Raw genomic sequence first — 17,751 nt, forward strand, 5'->3', positions numbered from 1 at the left:
CCTCTGAGGCTAGTCCTCCCCAGCCGGCCAGGGCCTGCTCAGCTGGCCACAGCTGCACAAGCCAGCCCCTTCCTTGTCCGCAACTGCCAGCTGGGGGGCAACTGGGCTCCTTGGGACTATGCCGCTTGCCCACGGCTGCACAGGGGGCAGGGCACGTGACCCCTGAGCCACTCCCTGTGGGGTGATCTTTAGCTGGCCCTTGATGCCCAGGAGACACAAGTGGGGATTGGAACTCACAGACTCTGGACTCCCAGCCAGGCTCTCCTCATAACCACCCCAATAACAGCCACAGAAAGCTTTGGCAGCAGACTAATGCAAACAACATCACCTCAGTCTGTCACACGCCTGGAACCAGAAAGATGCCAGTGAAGGTGCCAGGCTGGCCTCACTGGGGAGCCACAGTGGAAAAGTCGCCCTCCCTTGTCACCACTCTCTGGCCTCCCGCAGAGGGGGGACCTGGAGAAGGCCTCAGAAGCTCTGAGGGTCCAGGTAGGTTCATAAACGTCTAGTGGGGCATCATGGCCTAGCTGAGCCCCACGTTCCAGCTGGAGGAGTTTCCGCCTGGCTCTTGAGAGTATCCCGCCAACGGAGGGCAAGCACTGGCTCAGATTTGGCCCCTGCTTCCTCCCTCACCACCTGGCCCCACTGACTGCTCCAACTCGTCTGCCAGCAGCCCTCGCCCTGAAAGCTGCTGCTCTGAGGGGCCAACTGCAGCCCCTGAGGGGAGGAGGGGAGGGGGAGCCATGCCTATGATGCCAGCCCAGCCCCAGAAGAGCAAACAAGGCAGAGGAAGCAGAAAAGGAACTCTCTTGTTGTCTGGGGCTGCCTTGTCCGCATGGCATCTAGCCTGGCAACCTGAAACGAGCCAAACGCGCCAGTGCAGCTGGAGAAATTGAGGCGCCCAAGGCTAACAGGAGCAGCAGAACGTTCTTCCCTCCCTCCCTCCCTCCTGGCTCCCAAAGGTATCGCTTTGCCTCCGGCAGCCTGACTCACATCCAGGTGCGTGCTGAGGGCAGCGGGGTGGGAGAGGCTGCTCTTTCAAAGCAGCATTCCCTTTCATCAGGGAGCAGCTCGGGAACAGCCGTCCTCACCAACAGGAAGGAAAAGGGAGGCAGGCTGAAGATGGAGATTAGGAAGAACTTGCCGGCGGCGAGAGCAGTGCAGCCCTTGGAACGTGCCGGACACACCGGAGTGTGGCCAGGGTGGTGGAGGAGTCAGAAGGTTGCTCTAGGACTGGGTTCAAACTCATATGCAGCCACTCATTAGTGACACATTGGTGGGCCAGTCACTACCTCCGTGGATACAAACAGAGCAGCCACAAATAGTGCTCCATTAGAACAAAAACCTCCATCGCAGGCCAAACCCCTGGTTCCTTCCTGTGCCTTCCACTCATTAATTGAGTTTGGAGTGGATCCAGCCTTGAACCACACACACAGGATTTAAAATGTGATCTGTGGAACCGGTGGCCCTCCAACCACACAAGAAGAAGGCTGGATAAGGCCAATGGCCCATCTAGACTAGGCAGAGCAGAGCCATCCTGGCTAGTCGCCACTGACAGCCTTATCCTCCATGAATCTGTCTAATCTTCTTTTAAGGCCATCCAACTTGGTGGCCATCGCTGCCTCTTGAGGGAGCGAATTCCAGAGTTTAACTATGCGCTGCGTGAAGATTAAGTACTTCCTTTTGTCTGTCCTGAATCTTCCAACAGTCAGCTGCGTTGGATGTCCAGGAGTTCTAGCGTTAAAGAGAGAGGGAGAAAAGCTTTTTCTCTATCCACTTTCTCCATGCCATGCACAATTGTATACATTTCCATCATATCACCTCTCACTCACCTTTTCTCCAAACTAAAAGGGCCTAAATGCTCTAACCTTTCCTCATAGGGGAGTTGCTCAAGCCCCTTGACCACTGCGGCTGAACTTTTTCTGAACAAGTTAAAAAGCACAGGCCCCAATACCAGTCCTTGGAGGACTCCGCTTTCTGTATCCATTTAGTCCTACTCTCTGCTTTCTGTTTCCTAGCTAGTTCCTGATCCACAAGAAGACCTCTCCTCTTATTCCATAACTGCTAAACTTACTCAGGAGTCTTTGGTGAGGTATCTTGTTGAAAGCTGTTTGAAAATCCAAGTACACCATGTCATCCGGATCCTTCTGTCTATATATTTGTTGACACTCTCAAAGAATTCTAATAGGTTAGTGATTACCCTTGCAGAAGCCACGCTAATTCTGCTTCAGTAAGGTTTGTTCGTCTATATGCTTTTTTCCCTGGAACATATGTTAAGCTAACTGGCCTGTAATTTCTAGGATCCCCCCGGATGCCTTCTTGAAAACTGGTGTTCCATTGGCCACTTTCCAGTCCTCGGATATGGAGGTGGATCTGACATATTTTTATTAGAAGATCAGCAATTTCACATCTGAGTTCTTTGAGAACTCTCGGGTGGATGCTATCCAGACCCGGTGGTTTGTCTGTTTTTATTTTGTCTATTAGGCCTAGAACTTCAACTCCTGCGTTTGCCTCAGTTCCTCAGACTCCTTCCTGCAAAACTTAGTTCAGGCACAGGGATCTGCCCTGTATTCTCCACTGTAAAGACAGATGCAAACAATTCATTCACCTTCTCTGCAATCTCTCTATCCTCCTTTAACTCCCATCAGCCGCAGCCAGCACAGCCAGTGGTCAGGTATGATGGGAGTTGGGTTTTTGACAGGACTTCCTTATGGTACAAGGTGTCTGACAGTGGAACAGGCTGCCTCAGAAGGTGGTGGACCCTCCTTCCTTAAAGGTTTTTAAGCACAGGCTGGATGGCCACCTATCAGGGATCCTAGCACCAGACTTTCTGAACTGACAGGGGGTGGACTTGACCATTGAGATTACTTTTAATACTATGATTCTATGACCTAAAAACTCCCCGTGGCTGTTTCACACATTCAAAGCAATCACTTGATTTCCAGTCAGCAAGCAACTGCCACACGTGTGACCTGGCTCCAAGACACTCCAGTCACCCCTGGCCTCCACACTTCCCTCACAGGAGGCTCACTTTGCATTCAGAAAGCTGCTGCTCCAGACCAGCTTTCTGTCAATTTGGTGCCCTCCAGATGTTCTGGACTACAACTCTCATCAGCCCCCACATCACATGCCCATGCTGGCTGAGGCTGATGGGAGTTGTAGTTCAAAACATCTGGAGGGCACCCAGCTGGGGGAGGGTGCTCTGAGCCTTTCAGATCTGCCATGCAGGCAAATAACTAAAGTCATTTAAGACAATGCTGGCAATTTACCCTTTCGCTGTTCTGCTGATTGTTTGGGCCCAGGAGAGGAACCTATGAGCTGTACTTTTCTCCCTCCTCCTCTCGGCCTGTTTCATCTGGAAGAAAAATTCCTCATGAGGCACACGCAATCAGTGCTCATTCACTGGGACATGGGAAACCGCCAGAGGCATCTGTTGTTGCTGGGTGAGTCACCTCAGGCCACTTCAGAGCCATGACCCTCTGTGAGTCACTCACTCGTTTGTCAGGGCTGATGAAAGCAGCTTCGAATGTGCAAACACACCTAGGCCAGCCAATTACCTCTCTCCAGGTGCAGCTTTTTCATCTGGCTATTTATTATTGTTGTTGTTGTTATTGTTATTGTTATCATCGTCATCATCATCATCGTTATTGTTGTCATTGCCGTTGTCAACAACAACAATAATTATAACAACCCACCCTTCACCCAGCGGTCCCAGGGCAGATTACAACCATTCCAAAACACATAATTAAAACAATTAAAAACACCTGTTTTATGCACCCCTTCACAACACAGTTCTTACGCAGGTGCATGCTGTGAGACCACTGCACACTTGAGACATATCTGCAGTCTTCCTCCTTCCGCAAGGAATGGAAGCATACGCCAGGGAGGGATTTCAGGAAGGGGTGAAACGTGCTCTCCAGGCACTTCCAAACCCTGCAGAGGTGCACCCTGCATGTGCGCCAGAAGCCTGACGAGCCCCCTTGCCATTCCTCACAGCCTCACCACAGGAGGAAGAGGAGAGCTCAGCACGGACTGGGCGCGCGCTTGACGCAGGGAAGGGCCCCTTCCTCAGCCAGCGACTTCTCCATGCCGATTTCCACGCTGATGGTTCAATATCGCAAAGATCAACCACCAGCTGCGCAGAGGAACAGCCCCAAGGAAGCAAAGCCTGCTTGGTCTGGCTTGTTGCTCTTATCAGACACACTTTGTCTAGAAAGGATCACAATCTGAGTCAATTTAAATTCCAGATCAGGAATGGACAACTGAGCCCCAAACAGCAAGCGAAACCAAGACACCCTCTCCCCGAGGGGTGCGGTGAAACCATTGCTCTGGGGTGCCCTCCCCCCACCTGCTTGCACTACACCCCCTGGCAGAGTTCAGGTTTTGAGAGCGGAGAGGAGGGCTGGGCAGTGGCTGGCCCAGCTGTGGCAGCGCGTCGGAGGAGGCAAGCTTTTCTGTTCCCCGTTCTTTCGCTCCACTAACCCTCGCGTGGGAGCCCTGGTGCTTCTTCCTCGCTTCTCAGACAGGAGCTTCTCCCTCCCACAGGAAAAGCTGCCCACCTGCGTATGCACATATTGCATTTTCTCCAAAGAGGGCAGCATGTATGGGTCACCCCATCTTATCCTCACAGGAACCCTACCAGGCGGGCTAGCCAGAGAAACAGGGACTTGCAGGCACCATGCGGTACATGAGGCTTCATAGCAGAGTCTGCAGCTGGCCTCCCTCCTTCTCAATCCAACACTCGCCCTACCGTCGCTTTTGTTAATGCTGCAAACTTTAGAAAGCACCTTTGGATTCAGATGAATATAGAAAGGCAGTGACAAGAGGCAGTTCCTCTCGAGGCAACTCCAGGGGCTGCAGGTGGGTCTAGAGGCAGAGCCACTTTGCCCTGTACACCCTGAGCACAAATAAGCATTCTGCAACCCTAGACCTTCCTGGGGCAGCATGGGGGGTGCTATTGCGTTGCTGTTTATTGTTATGTGTTTACAGTGTTTTCCAGATGTTTTTGTTTTAACATTGTGTAAGTCACTCCGGGTACCAAGCGACTAATATACCTAATAACACTAACAACGGTAATAACAGATCAGAGGCAGAGCCAGGGAAGCAGCTGTTGAGATTTTGTGGGGGAAGCATTTCCACTCACACAAACTTCCTTTGCCCCCACCTCTCTCTCTCTCTCTCCCTCTCCTAGAAGAAGACGTTTTAGTTCCAGGAGCCGGGGGAGGCTGCTCCACTAGGGCGAAGGGGGTGCTGCCCCACCAGCCCCCACCTGCCTGCCTTCTTACTCACAACCAGCCCTGCGGGTAGCATTGCCTGTCAGCCCCCTCCTATTTAGTGTTGCCCTTGTAGAACTCAGCATGGAGAGGGGCAAAGCTGGAATGTGTGGGCTCTGCCGGTCACTAACTCTGGCGCCACCTGCTGTTGGCCTCCCTGCCTTCCATCCTACCAGTCCCAAAGGGGCACCCGCCCCCATTGCTAGGAGCAGATGACGATAGGGCGAGAGGGCTCTGTGCCATCATGGTTCCACCCACCCACACTCCCAAAGATGTTGCAAGCAGCATCTCCTGAACTGGGGGTCTCAGATGTGCTTCAGCTGAATACAGGTGGTGGAGATGCTCTCTATGTGGGAAAGCAACTGAAACCAGCCGACTGGCTTTTGGAGCGTACAAAGATTTTAATGCTGCGGCTCTTGTTCCGGGAAGGGTGACTTCGCTTGTGCCTGCTTTTGAGACGGGCTCCCGCCTCAAAAGAAGCTTATTCAGATATAAATCAGTCAGAACATTTTTTATTTTGACTGATGAAATTTCTCCCGGGCAGGGAGAAACGTAGAGATCAACCTCAAAAGCCTGTTTTTGTTGGGAGGACTGGATTTCATTAATTTATGAGAAAAGGTCCAGCCAGCAATGCCGGACGGACTTCCGAACAAGCTCTATCTGATTAATGCGATACGTTTATCTTTTCTTCAAAGAGAAAACAGACTAACAGGCAAGCACCCTTCTTTCTATTATTTTTTTTACTTGGTTTAAATTGTTGCAGCAAAAAGAGATTTGTCAAATGAATCAGCTTTAAAGAACTTCTGGGTGAGCTATAACTCTTCTCTGTTATTCACGAAATTAACAGCTTATCTCTGTTTCTATTGCAAAAAGCTGTCCTGGAAGTGCATTCTAAAGATATAAACAGAAGAGGGATTTCTATTCCGAGGAACATTATATTGTCTGGGACTATTCTCTTTTTGGTCTATTTTATTTTGACGAATCTGCTTCTTCACGACGCCACTAACTGTTTTGATGCTGGGAACTAAATTTGTTTTGTATTCTTGAACATAGAGAGATAAGGCAGGCTGCTCTGTTTATACTGTGATGTCATCAAGCCTGGAATATTAACCCAATTGTTGCTGAAATAAGAAGTGGTTCTTCTTTATTTTTGTTTTGTTTTCGTGGTTTTAAAAATGGCAATCAAGAAAGTGGCTGAGAATCTGGAAGTAATTATGTTTCAGAAAATAATGGATGAGATTGAGATAACGAAACAAACCCTGCGACAGGGCAGTAAGGAGCTGAAAATTGAACTGAGCAAAATGACGCAGGAGCTTAAAGAAATAGGGGATCCTATGAGAGAGGAGAATGAGATCAGAGATGAGAAAAGAAAAAATAAAGGGAAGATACAAGCCCTGGAGATTGGAACAAATGTGGAATTGGAAAAAGATCTGGAGTTTATGGATATTAGAAATAAAATCTACTGTTTGGAATTTAACGTTATCTCTGAAGAAATTAATGAAGATATTAGAGATAAAGTTATCAATGGCTTGGATAATCTTCTGGACTGGAATGACGTGATGGAGCTTGATATAGAGAAAATCTATGGAATTAACTGCAGCCATGTGACAATGGAAAAACTCTCAAGAGATGAGCCAGTGCATTTTGTAAAAAAGAAGAACACAGATATGACTTTACAACAATATTTCAGCAACTTATTCAGAATTGATGGCAAGAAAATATTTGGGATAGAGGAAATTCCCATCAGACTCTTATTATATGACTATGGCTATGACAGCAAGATTATTATGGAATACTGATAATGGAAGATTGGACACTGAAATTACTGGACTTAACAGGACTATTGAAGATGGAAGATGGAATTAATAGGGATAATGGAATAATGGCTATTGAAATTATTGGACCTAACAGATTTTGATGAGATGGATTAATCGATATGTTTATTTGGACTATGGTTATGACAATAAGATTATTATTATTAACGAGATGGATTAATCGACATGTTTATTTGGAGAAAAATTGATAGATATATTTCTTAAAGAATTGAAACCTCTCTGACTTTTTGTGGAAAGAATAAAGTAATGTTTATGAGATTTGATGATTAATTAAGATAACTACTGGAGGAAAGTGATTTTATAATATAATTTAAGAGACAGGATTGTTATATATTGTAGACCTATAACTGATTTGATCTGCGACAAATGGGAAGTCAACATTTTATTTTTTTGTTTAATCATTTTTGTTTTGTTTTGTTTTTTGTCTTTGAATGTTTTATGATTTTGTTTTGTATGTTTTATGAAAATTTGAATAAAAATTATTGTAAAAAAAAAAAAGATTTTAATGCTGCGGCTCTTGGGTTTAGTGATTTGGGCAAGCCAGCCTCCCTTTTCTCTTTTCTCTTCTGTCCATCAGAGTCCCCTGTCCCACTGCACAGAGAGAGAGAGGAGCTGGATGAAGGGCATTAAGGGGGATTCCCTTCCACACCATTGGCCCAGCCTTGCCTGACCCTCTTCCTTACACACCTCTCCTCTACTTCCCTCATCCAGCCCCACAACCTCCCTACCTGCTCCCACTCACCCGTTCCTCCCCCTCCCCTGGAGCTTGGCTTCCCTCCGTCCGCCCATCTGCCTGCCTGTCGCCTTCTGCTCCTTCGTAGCTGCCCCACCTCAGGGCGAGGGTCACGTACAACGTTATTCACTCCACATGGCAGCTGTGGCTATTGCTCAACGACCGGAATGTGTGGATCTGTCAGCATCAGTCACTGGACAGTGAGTCTGCCTCCAGCCACTCCAGGAAAATGTCCCAGAATGAACAGAAGCCACGCCGGGATTCATTTTAAAATTTATAAGTCACTTTTTGACAAAAGCCCCCAAAGCTGTGTACAATCACATTCCGGGAAGCGGGGGGACGGACCAAAAACAACAAAAAGGAGAACATCAGAAAAACAAGCAGCACAATTGGCATGCAACTAGCTGGGGGCGGGGGCAGATCCATCCTCTGGGGGTGCTATGGCCAAAGCAAGGCAGCCGTCACCCGCTGACAGAAGGTTAAAAGGAAAGGAGCTGGATGGGCCTCCTGAGGGAGTTCCAAAGCCTGGGAGCCACAGCCAAGAAGGCCCTGCTGCAGCCACATTGACCCACTGGGTGCACTTCAGGCAGAGGAGAGATGTGGAGCAAAACCTCTCCAGCAGTCCTGAAAGGGCGAGCAGGTTTGCCAAGTACCTTTGCTTCACCCAATTCTTCAATGGGAATGATACCCCATCCAGAACAGGCTGTATCACTAATCCCAGATTGAAAGTTTATTAGCTCACATCCAGCCCATAACAGACCCCAGGGACCTGTTCAGAATCTCCAGTGCCTCCCAGTGATCTGAGGAGGAACGGAGATGTGGTCACTGCCTACTGGTGACAGTACACTCCAGACAGCCTCTGCCAGTAGCTCCCTAGACACCTCGAGCAGCATGGAGGACAAGATGGAGCTCTGTGGGAGATCGTGGCCCAAGAGAAGAGTAGGAGGCCCACAAAATGTCCTAATCCTGAGCCTTTCTTAATTGGCTTTTTAAGGATTTCAGTTTCTAACCCACTTTCTCCACAAGAGTCTGACAGTTTACAATTTTAGGAGCAAACGAGTGCCTAGCCAAATAAAAATCTTAGCCTAAAAGGAGAAGATACACAATTAATTAATTAATTAACTGATTGATTTATATCCCACCTTTCCTCCCAGCAGGAGCCCAGGGCGGCAAACAGAAGCGCTAAAAACACTTTGTTGTTGTTGTTCTGTGCTTCCAAGTCGACTACAACTTATGGCGACCCCATGAATCAGCGACCTCCAAGAGCATCTGTCATGAACCACCCTGTTCAGATCTTGTAAGTTCAGGTCTGTGGCTTCCTTTATGGAATCAATCCATCTTTTGTTTGATCTTCCTCTTTTTCTGCTCCCTTCCCCCCCCCATCATTATTGTCTTTTCTAGGGAATCATGTCTTCTCATGATGTGTCCAAAGGATGCTAACCTCAGTTTCATCATTTTAGCTTCTAATGATAGTTCTGGTTTAATTTGTTCTAACACCCTATTATTGGTCTTTTTCGCACTCCATGGTATGCGCAAAGCTCTCCTCCAACACCACATTTCAAAGGAGTTGATTTTTCTCTTGTCTGCTTTTTTCACTGTCCAACTTCCACATCCATACATAGAGATCGGGAATACCATGGTCTGAATGATCCTGACTTTAGTGTTCAGTGACACATCTTTGCATTTGAGGACCTTTTCTAGTTCTCTCACAGCTGCCCTCCCCAGTCCAAGCCTTCTTCTGATTTCTTGACTATTAAAACACACCTTAAAATACATTAAAACAAAACGTTAAAAACATTAAAAAAAAAAAAAAGCTAAACTCCCTGGCCCTGAAAAGCTTAACCTGAGAGATCATGATAGACCGTATGTCGAAATGCAAGAAACCACTTCCTGAAGGGCCAAAGGGCCACACATCCTCCTGCTCAGCAACTGGCTCTCTAGTCACCTCTCCCAGCACATTAAGACAGTGAGGCGGCAGCAGCAGCAGCAGCCACCGCCTTCACTGCAAGGCAACCCGCAGTCCTGAGTAATGAGCCCTTGAAGTTGTTCTCAAGGCAAAGGCCCAGTCCTGGCACAGGTGAAATCAAACAAACTGAAGTGTCTCTGGGCAGAGTGCGCCCTTCCCCTTGCCTGTGGGCACCCAGAACCAGCCTCAGCCTACACAAGAGAACAAACAGCTCCCAGGTCACCACGTGCACCCTTTGGCAGGCCTGCACCTCTTGCCTCTCCTCGGGGAAATTAAGTACCTGGGAGCATCTAGTTCTCCCAAGCTGGCAAAAAGCCAGGCCCACAGTGGTTGCGCCGAGTGCATGTCAGCTGCTGAAGCTCAGGAGGGCCATTTACCCCCCCAAGCCCCGCACAGGACTGATTCAGGAGTACATACTGTACGTACATGTTCGTATTATTAAAAAGGATGTACTGAAAAGTTAGTATAACCAAAGGGGTCTGACTTTATTGTGCAAAGTATGGGAATGGGGCAGAATCACCCGCATGTATACATCATTCAGCAGCTCACAGCCAACGCTACAAAAATGCCTCCCTGCAACTGAGAAGGTAAAAGGTCTGCCTGGGATGCTTAATCTACAAGGGCTATTTCACCCCTGTGAAGCATCATTTCAGGTTGGCTTCGCTCCACAGAAGCATCCAGGCACTATTTCTCAACTTACCCTCCTCACCAATCGTAAAGCCAGCAGAACAGTGTCAAGCTGTAAGCGGAACAGGAGTAGAGCCATAGTTCGGCCACAGATCACATGCTTTGCATGGACAAGGACCACCATGTAGAATCATAGAACAGCAGAGTTGGAAGGGGCCTATAAGGCCATCAAGTCCAACCCCCTGCTAAATGAAGGAATCCAAATTAAAGCATCCCCGACAGGTGTCTGTCCGGTTGCTTCTTGAATAGCTCCAGTGTTGAGAGAGCCAACCATCGCCCTAGGTAATTGGTTGCCTTGTAGTACCACTCTTAACAGTTAGGAAGTTTCTCCTGAAGTCTGGCTTCCTGTAACTTGAATAAGGTCCCTGGTTCAGTCTGTGGCGTCTACTGGTGGGGGCTGGAAAATCCCGGGGCTAAACCTGGAGAGCCACATGAAGTCAATGTAAACACTGAGCTGGACAGACTAACCCCAGAGAAGGCAGCCCCCTTTGTCCCTGTCGGCTACCAGACTGGAGCTCAGTGGAACGCAGCATCTGTATTGCAGGAAGAAAGGCCCATGTTAAAAAAAAAATCTCCAGATTATTAGTAGTAATTTTTTAACAAAAGGAACAGGTTGCAAGTAATGTCCAAGTTCTTTCTCTGCTTGAAATACTGGAGAGCCACTGCCAGTCAGAGTGGGCAGCACTGAGGACCAATGGTGTGACATAGTATAAGACAGTTTCTCTATTCGTAGATGCACCCAAACCAGATACTCAGTAGGAATTCAGGCCCAGCCTGTTGGCAACACTTCAGGTGGAAAACAAGGCCATGAATGCCCTGTGCCTTCTACGTGGAAAGAGAGCCAGTGTGGAGAAGTGGTGTTGGATTACGACCTGGGAGAGCAGGGTTCGAATCCCCACACAGCCATGAAGCTCCCTGGGTGCCCTTGGGCCAGTCACTGCCTCTCAGCCTCATGAAAACCCTATTCAGAGGGTCACCATAAGTTGGAATTGACCTGAAGGCAGTACATCTACGTGGAAGGAGGGGCTGAGCTGTGTTGGCTCCACCCCAAGACATCCACACACCGAGCATGGACGTCTCAAAGGGGCACCATTCCCAGATGCAGCCTGGCCTCACTAGAAGCAGCTCCTGTCTCAATGGATCCAGGCGGCCATGCCGTTCTATACTCTTAACCACCCACCTGGATTAGAATCCCAAGAGACACAGAGCATGTGCCAAAAGGGGAAGGGGGCAAAGACCTTTCATTGCTCTTTAGTTGCCCCGACTGAGGGTCTAGAAAAAGACAACCACCCTGCGATATTTGACAGGGGGGGGGGAAGGGAGCCCTGGGCTCTTGTTGCTTTGTTTGTGGTCTGGCAACAGAGCAACCACCTCCAGAATACCAAGGAACGGCCAAACAGCCTCTTTGAGGCAGGCAATTTCTTAAGACACAGAATGCAGCTTTTCTCATTTAGGTATCATAAACATCTGTAGCATAATTATTACACAAATTATTACTTTTCAAATCTAAACCTTTTAAGAATTTTAAGGTTGAGTAGCAAAGCTGTTAAGACTCTCAAGTAGAAAGGCCTCTATTTGGCAAAGCATTAATCCCTAAATTGAAGTATAGTTTGATACATGCCAGCAACTTCCCTGCCTCACAAGAAGACAGAGACTGTTCCTCATAAAAAGACCACAACTGGACCATGTACCAGCAAGGGCTGATAAGAGAAGCACCGTGCAAATATTCACTTGTGTGGGATGAATGGGGCAGGGGTGTCATGCAGGGAGGTAATGCAAGTGGCTCCTGTCTCCCAATCCGCACATTCCCCCAAACCCATGAAGAGAGCCCACATGGTGTACAGCCCCCCCACCTCAGTGCTAGCATGTGAAGGGACCCACTGATCTGTGTTGAGCTGACGGGCCCCTAGAAATGAAGCCCAGCCTTGTCTGCGCTAAGCCCAAGGTCCAGACCGGGCTGTAATTCAGTCTAGTCCACATCAAAGGAAAGTATAATGAGGGTTTCATACCACTTGCGGGGGACAGGCAGAAAGTGCAACTCCCTACCCCCCCCCTTAAAATTAAGAAAAATGTATGTCGAAAGAGGGAATGCAAGTATGGGCTTGGGAAAACAAGTCACCGATTGTTTATTCTGTTCCTCCTTGTTTGGCTGCCTTCACACATATCCCAGACCCCCCCCTTTTTTTTTTTACTATAAACTGAAAACAACATTCCTTACATTTTAAATATTGCATGTAGATGGGGGGGGATCACAAAGTTGCAAATAAGAGAGACAGTCCAAGAGGAGACCATATCCCCTCCCCACCACCCCAAAGCTTTTCCACCTTGATCCTACTAGAGAGATTTGAGTGGGCACCCAACTCAAAGTACTGCAGGAGGGCAAGACTGCCCGTTTTAGTGCCCAGAACATCTGTCAGCAAAACACCTAGCAGGTGTCTCAAACACTGACCTCTTCACATAGCAGCTCCTCAACACACCTTATGCAGTCACCCCAAATACTATCCTGTTAACACTCATCTTTGATAGAGAGAGAAAAGAGGGGTCCTCACCCAGCGGGGTGCCTGTCTTGCAATTTTCCGGCATCGCTTCACTCTGCGTTTGCACCTCTTCTGCCATCGTGCAGCACCTCCAGCAGGGGGAGGGGGGAGGGGTCCTCCAGGCACCTGCAACACCAAGGAGGACCAACCATCAGCTCACTGCATTTTGCAACCAGGCGTCAAAAGACGGTCTGGCTCAGAACCTGCAGCGATGATGGCAGCAAACGGATGGCCTGCTAAGTCCACCCTGAGCCATCTACCCCCTAGTGTGGAATTTACCCTCCTCAACCAACTGACAGGTCAGACATACCTCCACTTAAAAGCCAGAGGAGCCTAACATAGTTGGCTGACGAAGGACCAAGGGTGCGTACGCACAAGAACACATCCTATTTCAGATAAATTCTAAAATAATTCAACCTCTGCTTACAAACTCAGCATCAGCAGTAAGTTTAACAGTCAAGGATAATCCAACTCTCAAGTGATAAATCCACGTGAAGAAATGGGTGTGTACCACAAATGACTCACAGCCTTCAAGGTCACAGCCCAAGACCTCGACTGCTGGCAACTGCCTTGAGGAGGGGGCTATGCACACAGGCCACTGGACTACCGAAAGGGTCTTCTAGAGGGGAACAGCTCCGGATCATAACCTCTGTCTATTTATAAGGACCTCTTTACAAACTGCAGTTTAGGGTGTCAAGTGGCTAATGAGGAGCTTGAAAACACACACATCAGTAGGCTCCCCCGCCCCCCTGGGCCTGAGTGTATATTTGGTGGCCAACGTGGATTTGCTGTATGTAATGTGTCAAATGTGGCCCTAAAGCCATGGGGCGCCTCTTCTTGCAGAGTTTCCCAGGCAGGTGAACAAGGGGTGTCAGGAGAGATATTCATTTACTTCAAGTGAGGACAATTGTCACATGGGACTCTGCTAGGTTTTTAAAACACTCCCACTTTATTCCAAATCAAGTATTTTTAAAAAAAGCAAAACTTCTAGTTGTCATCTCCATGCACTGACAGCATTTTTCGGAATGCAAGTGTAAAGTGTGCCTGCTCCACACTCTCTGACCAGCCCGATTGCGCTGGCACCAGACTTGGTGGTACATCGGCTGGGCTGGCAGAGGGTTTTGGCACGCTGTGTTCCCCTTTCCCGCCCAAGAATGGCCCTGCCAGGGGTGGCACGGGGGCCTCGGCACTGTCCCTTCGCCCCAGGACTCCGGGGAGGGCTAGCCCGAATTGCCCCACCCGGTCCTTCAGGCAAGAGTTTGCAAAGGTGTCCCCAACGTCTGCCAGGAACCTCAGCCCCCCCTGGCCGGGTGCCCTGCGCGGAGGGGCGTGGGGGGGCTACTCTCCCCTGGCTGCCTCCCCACGGCGCTGTCTGCCCACTGAGAGGGTCTCGCTGCCCAGCGCCCTTGGGACCGCGTGTGGGAGGGGGGTCCCCCTGCTGCTGCTGCTGCTGCCTGGAGCTTCCATGCCCCCCGCGCCCTTCCGGCCCCCTGGCGGCCCCGACCCCGCAGAGGGCTCCGGGGCTCCCTTTGTGCTGAGACCCCCGGCCTTGGCATGCCATAATCACGCGCACGGGGCGGGGGTTGCTGTGCCAAGTGTAGCCCCCCCTCAGCAGGGGGGTGCCGTGGGGGCTGCTGCAGAGAGCGGGGGGCGCTGAATCCCCAGGGCCCAGCCCGGAGACCCTCCCCCTCTTCAGCCAGGAGAAGGGCGCTCACGGGCTGCCCCATGCAAAGGGGCAGGGGGCACTGGTTGACCTCCCCCCTCCCCTCCTCCTGGAAGTCGGGGGCGGCTGGGGGAGGACTGCGCCCAGCAGATCCCCCTCCCAGATTGGGGGGAGGGGAGGGAGGGTCTGCAAGGGCAGAGGCGAAGATCGGGAGCGGGGGGTGGAGGGAGGGAGGGGGACACACCTGAGGAAGGGGAGGAGTTGTAGAGGCCCCCACCGCTGCTCGGGCCCCGTCCGCTCCAAGGAAGCGTCCTCCCTCCGTCGGTGGGCTCCCTTCGCTCCCCCGGGAGGGAGGCAGGACGGGGGAGGGTCAGAGTCACGCTCCGCGGTCGCTTTAAGGCCCGCCCTCCGGCCGCGGAGCACGCCGGGAGTCGTAGTTCTGGCGCTCAGAGCTCCTGGCCTCCCCCCCCCCGAGGGCGAGGGCCTCGCTTGGTTCCTGCCCCCCCTCTGTGGAGCCCTCCAGCAGCGGCGCGCGGACGTCGCTCCAATGTAAATACGTGGTTTATAAAAAGCATTAAAATTGACAATCAAAGTTAGAAACAAGTTAATTAAAAACATATTTAAAACAACTGAACCGCCGACTGACTAAAAAGATTAGAACACATCAGCCCGCATGACACACACACACCCCCTTCCATGCTGCAAGGCCTCATGCGGGGTGTCCCCCCTCCCCCCAGAAGTACAAGCGCAGCTGCTGGGCCGTGCCTCGGAGGGTGGGCACCACAAGGTAGTGCTGCCCCCCCCCCCGCAATCCCAGGCCTCATGCCAAGCGCAGGCAGTGGCCTTCAAAGCCCTAAACAGACCGGCCTGCCAGCCCAACCCTGAATAAATAATAAATAAACTTTAATTTGTTAGTCGCCTATCTGTCCAATTTTTGGACACTCTAGGCGACTTACAGCAGCAACAAATACAATATACAATTCAATAAATACATTACACACTACAATAAATAACCATATTCATCAATTTAAAACTAGCATCAAAACATCAGTTAAAACATTACAACTAATCTAGCTCAAATTCCTGTAGGCCTGCCTGAAGAGCCAGGTCTTTAACGCTCCTCGAAAGCTCATCAGGGAGGAGGCATGTCGAAGATCGTAGGGGAGGGAATTCCAGAGGGTGGGAGCCACTACTGAGAACGCCCTCTCTCTGGTCCGCACCAGCCGAGCTGTTTTGGCCGGTGGGACCGAGAGGAGATCCTGCGTGGCTGATCTTGTAAGGCGGCTCAATACTGGAGGCGGTCCTTTAGATAAACCGGGCCGAAACTGTATAGGGTTTTAAAGGTCAATACCAACACCTTGAATTGGGCCCAGTAAACCACTGGTAGCCAGTGAAGATCTATCAACACCGGGGTGATGTGTTCCCAGCGACGGCTATGTGTAATCAAGCGTGCTGCCACATTCTGCACCAGCTGAAGTTTCCGGACCGTCTTCAAGGGTAACCCCACGTAGAGCGCATTACAATAGTCTAAGCGAGAGGAGACCAGGGCATGTATCACTTGCGGGAGAAGCTGTCTGCCAGGCAAGGCAAGACTGGCCAGTAGGCAGGCAACGAGGAGGGCGCTTAGGGCAACATGCAGTTCCACAAGACCTCAGGCAGGCCCCTCTGCTCTTCGCTGCAGTATTCAGCAATTGGTTGAATCTGAGCAGCATAATTACTCTTACAGCTTTATTAGGATAACCTGTACATTTCACCGGCATAATGTTGGCTTTCAGAACTGTTTGTAATATTGTTCTACATTTTAAAAAAATATTTTATTGTGTGCCACGTCTTGAAAGGTGGTGTAGATTTTTAAAAATAAAATTAAAAAAAATTAACATCTGATTGTAGCTGTATGCTAATGTATATTTTATGTAAACAACTTCGCTGCATTAATAATTAAGGGATATAAAAATCCTGTTAAATAAATAAAATTACCTCACAGCTAGAGAACTATGGTCAACCTTTCCCTCTCAGAAACCCCAGAAAGAAGCATGAAAATATGAAGCATATAAGATATTGCTCCAGTGTGCCATCCTACAGTTGCGGTGAAGTCTACCCTATTGAAAAAACCTCCTCTGGGTTCCACCCTGGTGGAGAATTCCCAGCCAGTCTCCAGCATTCCATTTCTGAGCAAGGGACTGAGCAGCGGCAAGAACTCGCAGGGCAATGAACTTCAGGGACTCACACAGGAAACAGATTGTCTAGACCCATTTCAATCCACCCTCAGGCCTGGCTGGAGGACACAGGCAGCTAGGGTGTCAGCTATGGTGACCAAAACTTTACTAACAGCTGAACGAGAGAGAACGAGGCCCTGATAAGTACACTTGACCTATCAGCCAATGTGCACAACAACATTCCTTTCTGGATGTTCTAGTCATGATGGGCTCTGAAGGCACTGTTTTAGTGGCCCAGTCATTCCTGCCAGATCATTTCCAGAAGGGAGTGCTGGGCGATTGCAGTTTGATACTTTGTCCTCTGATAGCCCTCAGGGGTCAATGCAGTCCCCCTAAAACAAGAGGCTGAATGATTCCTAATGAGCATTGAGAAAACACTGTCAAGAGCACGAAACTTGCCCTCAAGCACTTAACATACTCTGGCCCGCTACAGCATGACATTTTGTCCTAATCAAGCAATGTTTATTAAAGATTTTTTTCCCAAAATGTGCTCAGAACCACACTTGACGTTTGCAGTCTCCTTGTTTTTGGAGTCTTTTTCTACAGATGTAACTCATCCTCCTGTTGTGTTCTGTATGCCAGTTTTGTTCCCTGTGCTATTTCATATCTACACAAAATGTATGTGGAAAGATTGCCCAGGGATCTGGAGTGCCTGTCATCAGTATGCAGGTGACATTCAGCTGGCTGGCTCGCTCTCTTCTGCATCCAATTCCAGGCAAGCTGTTGATGTTCTGAATCAATACTTGGAGGTAATAATGAGCTGCATGAGGACTAATAAGCCCAAAGCTTCAGGGCAGTGAAAAACACTTCAAACGCAGCTATAAAGCCAACAACCACAGCA

General features: G+C 49.4%; 1 protein-coding gene across 3 annotated transcripts in view; it reads right to left on the bottom strand.

Moving 5' to 3' along the window:
- LOC133364856 (uncharacterized) overlaps positions 1 to 16,096 on the bottom strand; it is a 42,353-nt gene extending 26,257 nt beyond the window's left edge. The window contains exons 1-2 of one of the 3 annotated variants that reach the window (XM_061585742.1): positions 15,790 to 16,096; positions 13,044 to 13,157 (exon numbers count right to left, since the gene is read on the bottom strand). In XM_061585742.1, the coding sequence (XP_061441726.1) occupies positions 13,044 to 13,110 (67 nt within the window). In that variant the 5' untranslated portion in view covers positions 13,111 to 13,157; positions 15,790 to 16,096. Of the gene's footprint in view, positions 1 to 13,043; positions 13,158 to 14,938; positions 15,757 to 15,789 lie in introns of those variants that run through there. The other 2 variants (XM_061585741.1, XM_061585743.1) reach the window with 2 other exon arrangements.
- Positions 16,097 to 17,751: the final 1,655 nt, after the last annotated feature.

The sequence above is a fragment of the Rhineura floridana genome, chromosome 10 (genome assembly GCF_030035675.1).
Source record: "Rhineura floridana isolate rRhiFlo1 chromosome 10, rRhiFlo1.hap2, whole genome shotgun sequence".
NCBI classification, from domain to species: Eukaryota; Metazoa; Chordata; class Lepidosauria; order Squamata; family Rhineuridae; genus Rhineura; species Rhineura floridana.